The 7,500-nt window shown below is 43.1% G+C and overlaps 1 protein-coding gene across 2 annotated transcripts in view; it reads left to right on the top strand.

The window, feature by feature from the left end:
- Positions 1-7,500, top strand: part of unc5cb (unc-5 netrin receptor Cb) — a 183,699-nt gene that overhangs the window by 152,920 nt on the left and 23,279 nt on the right. Inside the window, exon 8 of one of the 2 annotated variants that reach the window (XM_090234781.1) lies at positions 1,503-1,562. The exons of the other annotated variant lie outside the window; for it this stretch is intronic. Coding sequence (XP_090090907.1) covers positions 1,503-1,562 — 60 coding nt within the window. The remainder of the gene's footprint in view (positions 1-1,502; positions 1,563-7,500) is intronic. 2 annotated transcript variants of the gene reach the window in all.

Genomic DNA, 7,500 nt, shown 5'->3' with positions numbered 1-7,500 from the left:
CACCTAACTTATTGTAGGAAGCTTGTGGAAGGCTACCTGAAACATTTGACCCAAGTTAAACAGTTTAAAATAAATAAATCATGCTCTCTCCTATTATTCTGACATTTCACATTCTTAAAATAAAGTGGTGATCCTAACTGACCTAAAACAGGTAATTTGTACTAGGATTAAATGCCAGGAATTGTGAGAAACTGAGTTTAAATTTATTTGGCTAAGGTGTATGTAAACTTCTGACTTCAACTGTCGCTAAGACACGGTACAGTATGGGAATCAATCAATTATAGAGACTACTTTAGCCAGCCATGCCTGTTGTTGGGGACACAGATATAGAAACCAGTCATATTACTATTCAGGAAGCATCGGAATAATTGACTTAAAAATAGACAATGATTTCCAGTAGGAGCACCACCCTCATCCACAGCTCAGCGATGTCACGTTGAAAGAATAGCCCCAATAGAAACTGGGTGTATAGCGTTGGTTTCCTTTAGGAAGCTCTAGCTAAAGCAGGTTTTTACAGTGGCAACAGACTCACTCAGCATGAATATAACTAAGCAGGATGGGTCCGGAGGTCCCATCATTTAGGCCTGTTCTGACAGTCAACTCCCCCGGCTCTCTGTCTCGGTCTCCTCAGTCTGATTACATGTACACACTCGCCCCATCTATCACACTATAGATTTGACTGTCCATTGACTTGTCTACCTATCCCCCCTCTTCCTCTCCATCAGGAGCTCATTGTTTGTCTGTTTGTGTATGTCCCAGGTGATGGAGTGATGCGGGTGACTGTGTGTGTTCCTGGAAACGTGTCTGTGTGTGTTTAGTGTGCGTTCTCTGGGGTGTTGATTGTTTTTGTGACGTTGTGTTTAGGCCTTTAAAGCACAGTAAGTGTCAACACAGTAGGGATATGTGTGGTGTGTTCAGTCATTTCCATTTTGACCTTCCCTCATACAGCTCGACCATCCCTCTACCCCTCCACCTCTAATGTGGGATTTGATTCCCCAGCCCAGCTGTGACAGATGCAGCGCTGTCGGTGCTATTGACCCTGCCATTCTCCTGCTGTCTATCAGCCTCAGCTAGCTCCTCCTCCCATCCTCCTCTCCATTCCTCCAACCCTCCTCCCATCCTCCTCTCCATTCCTCCTCTCCTCCTCTCCATTCCTCCTCTCCTCCTCTCCTCCTCTCCTTCTCTACCCACAGCCATTCGCTAGTGCTGCTAAAGAGCACTAAACCCATGCAGCTGATGGATAACACCACTTCCCCACAGGCCCTCCTCCTCTCTTCCTCTCCTCCAACGCCCCTGCTCCTCTCATCCCTCTCTCCACACACGGCCCATAGAGACTGAGAGAGGAGAGGGGAGCGTCCAAATCAAGAGAGATTGTTTCCCTGTGCCATCATTCCTCATGCCTTCTCTGTTGCATTGTTTGTTTTTCGGTTTCTTTTAAATTTGATTTTCATCCTCCCGTCCCACCTCCTCCCCCTCTCCCTCCTCTCCCTCCTCTCCCCAAGGTTCCTTTTATCAGAAGTCCTCTGAATTCAACAAAGACAAGATTGATTTGGGATATCCATGTGAGTTATTGTTTTTATTTATGTATTCATTCCTTTTTTCTTCTTTTTTTCACGAGACACTTTAATGGCGAGGTATATTCATGAGGTCTTTACAGTATCTGCATAACAAGCATCTAGCAACCAGGCATTTGCAAACATTGCTCCACTTTCCGATTCGCAATGATGTTTTTACATAGTTATTTGGTCAGATGACAGTGCATAAAGACCTTATATATATACCCTGTCAAATAAAGTGTCCACCTTATTTCCAATTGTCCTCCATAATCACTGCCCTGTACCCTGCCATGCCTCACCCTCCTTCTTTCACTCCCCCTAGCCTCCTGTGGTGGCTCCCTCTCTCTACCTTTCTCTCTCTGCTCTCTCTCGTATCGCGTACCTTGGCTGCTTGACTATCTGTTTTCACCCTGACTGGCCCTCTTACCCTTGGCTGTTAGTGCCCTTCTATCATGTTGGTGCTCATTGTCTCTACGCTGCCAGCCTGCCACTATCTTACCCCAGTCTACAGGGATTTGGTATTTTATTAGGATCCCCATTAGCTGTTACGATAGCAGCACCTACTCTTCCTGGGGTCCACACAAAACATGAAACATTAAATAATACATTATATTAATAGACAAGAACAGTTCAAGGACAGAATTACATGAATGTAAAACGTCACACATAGCGTACATATCAGTATATACACACAATATCTATGTCAAATAGGGGAGAGGCGTTGTTGCTTTATCTGTTTGCTGATCACTTTAGTAATCTTTGATGGAAGGGAGTTCCATGCAATCATGGCTCTATATAATACTGTACGTTTTTTTAATTGGTTCTGGATTTGGGGACTGTGAAAGACCCCTGGTGGCATGTCTGGTGGGGTAAGTATGTGTGTCAGTGCCGCGTCTTTATAACCATTGAATCAACCATGACAGTTTACATTTCAAGGTAACACAAAGTGATGTGGCCTCCTCAACTTGCTCAACAGCAACATTATTCATCATCAGATTCAGCTGTCTAGAATATAGTGAATGATTTGTAACATATACAATGCTCTTAGTTTGAGAGATGTTCAGGACTAGTTTATTACTAGCAAGCCATTCTAAAACTGACAAACTCTGTTTAGGGCTGCATTGATTTCACTAAAAACACACACAGGTTTTGTTTAATGCCAGTGGCAGATCATTGTTAAAAATAGAAAAGAGTACCAAGAGAGCTGCCCTGCGGTGCACCATACTTTACATGTATAACATTCCATTAAAGAAAACCTAAAGCTTTTTCACATCATTCTTTATGTAATTTATCTTGGTTTTTTAATACCATTTGTTTTTGTTCAGTTGAGTCACATTTCTCAATTTACAGTACATTTACCAATCAGATGTGCCAGGCTTATTCCTCACTCCTTTTGCCTCGTCCCTCTCAACCATACATATTTTCAATTCTTCATCAATCCATGGAGCCTTAAGAGTTGTAACAGTCAGTTTCGTAATAGTTGCATGCTTATAAATAACTGGAAGAAACTATTTCATAAATGCATCAAGTGCAGCATCTGGATGCTCCACATTACACATATCAAACCAACAGATATTTTTCTATATTGAACATTGTGTAACGGCTGTTTGAAGAAGTGGACCAAAGCGCAGCGTGGTAAGTGTTCATGAGATTTTAATAGAACTGAACACTGAAATACAAAAACAACAAAGAGAACGAATGAAACCGAAACAGTTCTGTCTGGTGCAGACACAAAAACAGAAAACAACTACCCACAAAACACAGGTGGGAAAAGGCTACCTAAGTATGGTTCTCAATCAGAGACAACGATAGACAGCTGTCCCTTATTGAGAACCATACCTGGCCAAACACACAGAAATAGAAAACATAGAACACAAAACATAGTATGCCCACCCCAACTCATGCCCTGACAAAACCAAAATAGAGACATAAAAAAGTATCTAAGGTCAGGGCGTGACACATTGGAATCAGTACAAAAGCTTTGTATGATCTCTTATACACTACTTTAGGCCCAGCCTTTGGAACTTTGGCTTTTCTATGGACACTATATTATGGCCAGTACATCCAATGGGTATGGATACAGCTTCAGAGTAGAGCTCTACAGCATTGGTGAAAATGTGATCAATACACATGGATGATATAGTTCCTGTACTGTTTGTATATACCCTGGTAGGTTGATTAATAACCTGAACTAGATTACAGACACTGGTTATAATGAGTAGCTTCCTCTCGAGTGGACAGCTTCATGAACAATTCAACTCTCTGTTAAAATCAAACAAATTATCAAGCATTGCACACATATCCAGATAATGAAAGTTAGCAGTTGGTGGCCTATAGCATCACCCCAAAATAGGCTTTAGATGAGGCAGGCGAACCTGCAACCACAACACTTCACCAGCATTAGACATGAGATCCTCTCCAAGCTTTACAGGAATATGGCTCTGAATATATGCAGCAACACCTCCCCCATAGGCATTTCTGTCTCTTCTGTGGATCTTATATCCCTGCATTGCTACTGCTGTATAATCAAATGAATCCTCTGAGTCTCAAAGATGGACAATATATGAATGTTATCTGATCTTAGCAAATTATTGATTTCATGAATCTTATTTCTAAGGCTACATACACTGGGTGAAACGTTAATATTAACATAACATTCAGTTGCATCCCTTTTGCCCTCAGAACAGCCATAATTCACATGGGCATGGGCTCTACAAGGTGTCGAAGGCGTTCCACAGGGATGCTGGCCATGTTGACTCCAATGCCTCCCACAGTTCTGTCAAGTTAGCTTGATGTCCTTTGATGTCCATTCTTGATACTCATGGGAAACTGTTGAGTGTGAAAAACCCAGCAACGTTGCAGTTCTTGACACACTCAAACGGGTGTGCCTGGCACCTTCTACCATACCCTGTTCAAAGGCCCTTAAATATTTTGTCTTGCCCATTCACCCTCTGAATGGCACCACACATACAAAGTCCATGTCTCAATTGTCTCAAGGCTTGGAAATCCTTCTTTAACCTGTCTCCTTCCCTTCATCTACACTGATTGAAGTGGATTTAACATGTGACATCAATAAAGAATCATAGCTTTCACCTGGATTCACCAGGTCAGTCTACAGTGCATTCGGAAAAAATTCAGACCCCTTGAACTTTTCCACATTTTGTTACGTTACAGCCTAATTCGAAAATGGTAGAAACAAAATCTAATCTACACACATTAATGAAAAAGCCAAAATAGGTTTTTAGAAATGTTTGCAAATGTATTAATAATAAACTGAAATATCACTTTCGAGTAGTCCTCATTAAGGAAGATGTTGGTTCCTCTCAAGTTCTTGGCTCTCTCCAGAACAGCCATCTTGTTCTTAAACCTTAGGAACTTGACCACTATTAACCTGGGTGTGTCATCTGGGTTGGTTGCAGGTTTTCCAGACCTGTGGGCGCGCTCCACCTCAATCTTCCTCTGATCTGCAGCTTTTCAGTGAACATTTTTGAGACTTTCTCCTCAGACTCCGTTCAGGTCTCATGTGAAGACTCTATGCCATCCACAACAATGTTATTCCTCCTGGATTGTCTCTCTCTGTTTCCCCAGTCATCTGTAATGATGATTCACAGACAGTGCTTATGCCGTCTCGCTTGGATTTACAGTTTGTTGTCATCTGGCTACCCGTCTCTTTCAGGACATCCACCTCTATGGGAGAACTGCAAACTGTTCTTAAGATCCTAGACCTCTCTGGTCAGGTTGTCCATTTTTTAAATTTATTAGTTGAGTCCGTCCAAGACTGAGGCACCGAGTCTGCCTGAAATATTACACCTCTATGTCTGCTCTCACTCTCTCTTTTACCTCTTTCTCGGGCTCCGCCTCTACGTAGAAAATGAAGTGTTTGATTTTTCTCCTTTTCCGACAGTTGCTCGTGTTCAAAGGGATGTATTAATCTAAGTGATACATTTTAATGCTCGCACTTAGCAGGTTGCTGCCTTTATCATCACGGATAGGAGATTCCTCGAAGGTGGGGATATATGTTAAATAACTACAGGGGAGCTTGGCAAAGGGAGCACAGTGAAATGGCATTTTCAGACTTTCATCATTTGATTCTGGCTGTTTTGTTCTCTCCTCTACTGTGTGTCAGAGTGGGGATTAGTGGCCTAACGTATCTATGTATCTGTGGAGAATCTGCTGTCTTTCATGTGATGTCTATGTTCAGACAAGGGGTATACTGAGGGCTGTATACAGGTAAGGTGACAGGGATAATGGAGTGAAAGAGGTAGATATATATAGGGGTAAGGGGACAGGGATACTGGAGTGATAGAAGTAGATATGTATAGGGGTAAGGGGACAGGGATACTGGAGTGATGGAGGTAGATATATATAAGGGTAAGGGGACAGGGATAATGGAGTGATGGAGGTAGATATATATAGGGGTAAGGGGACAGGGATAATGGAGTGATGGAGGTAGATATGTATAGGGGTAAGGGGACAGGGATACTGGAGTGATGGAGGTAGATATGTATATGGGTAAGGGGACAGGGATACTGGAGTGATGGAGGTAGATATATATAAGGGGACAGGGATAATGGAGTGATGGAGGTAGATATATATAGGGGTAAGGGGACAGGGATAATGGAGTGATAGAGGTAGATATGTATAGGGGTAAGGGGACAGGGATACTGGAGTGATGGAGGTAGATATGTATATGGGTAAGGGGACAGGGATACTGGAGTGATGGAGGTAGATATGTATAGGGGTAAGGGGACAGGGATACTGGAGTGATGGAGGTAGATATGTATATGGGTAAGGGGACAGGGGTACTGGAGTGATGGAGGTAGATATGTATATGGGTAAGGTGACAGGGATACTGGAGTGATAGAGGTAGATATGTATAGGGTTAAGGTGACTAGGCATCAGGATATATGATAAACAGCAGCAGCAGTGTATTGTGTGTGTGTGTGTGTGTGTGTGTGTGTGTGTTGGAGTGCCATTGTGCATGAGTGTGTAGAGTCCTGTGAGTGTGCATAGAGACAGTGCAAAAATACAAATAATGTCAGGGTCAAGGCTGGGTCAACTCAGATGATGTCGGGGTCAAAAGGCTGCTCTTCTCTGGGGCAGGGCTGCGTTCAGGATATTAATGTGTTGGCTCACCATCATTACACTGTGTGTGTGAAGGGCAGCGGGCAGCACTGCTTTGATCCTGGACGCTGATTAGTGCCTTTAAACATTGTCTGAACGAACGCCCAACCAGCTGAGGATGACTATACTCAAACAGACAGTAGAAAGACTAAACTCGACAGCAGCACTGCACTATGATACTGTAGACAACAACACTGACATCCTATACCCTACGACAGAACGGCACAGCGCACGTAATGCGAGAAATAGCCTACAGCGCATATTTCCATTTGCCATACTTTTCCGTTCTCCCAGAACATTTCTTCTGCTGCCTAAGTACTCCCTCTTGCCCCCTCTGCCTCCCACCCCCGCATGTGAAAATAGAGGACTCAGATTGAGTGCCATCTGCATCACTTAAAGACATCAGGCTAATATACGCAAATGGTCCAACGTTCATACCGGTTAGTGATTTATGGCTGTGGGGGCTGGAGTAGTGGTTAATACTGCCATCTACTGGTACACCATTGATCAACACCATTTGGAATCATTTTCCAGTCATACAGTATGAAGCCATCAATGGCTCTTTGATCTGAGCCTTTGTACCATGATGTTCTCTTTTGATTACTGATAATTTATGGACTCCCATCTACTAGTGTTGATTTTTCCCTCGCGACATCTCACCATACACGGCTTGAAATCCTTTGTTCTCTCTTTCTCCTCTCTCTGCTCTGCTCTGTCTGTCTTTCTTTCTCTCTTTCTCTCTCTCGCCTCTCTCTGTTTTTTCTCCCCTCTGTCCTCTCTCTCTTTGTCCCTCTCTCTCCCCCTCCTCTAACTTTCTCTG

The sequence above is a fragment of the Oncorhynchus mykiss genome, chromosome 5 (genome assembly GCF_057628025.1).
Source record: "Oncorhynchus mykiss isolate SJ-2025 chromosome 5, ASM5762802v1, whole genome shotgun sequence".
Classification (NCBI taxonomy): Eukaryota; Metazoa; Chordata; class Actinopteri; order Salmoniformes; family Salmonidae; genus Oncorhynchus; species Oncorhynchus mykiss.
Note: the sequence above shows the minus strand (reverse complement) of the source record. Positions and strands in the feature narration are given on the sequence as shown.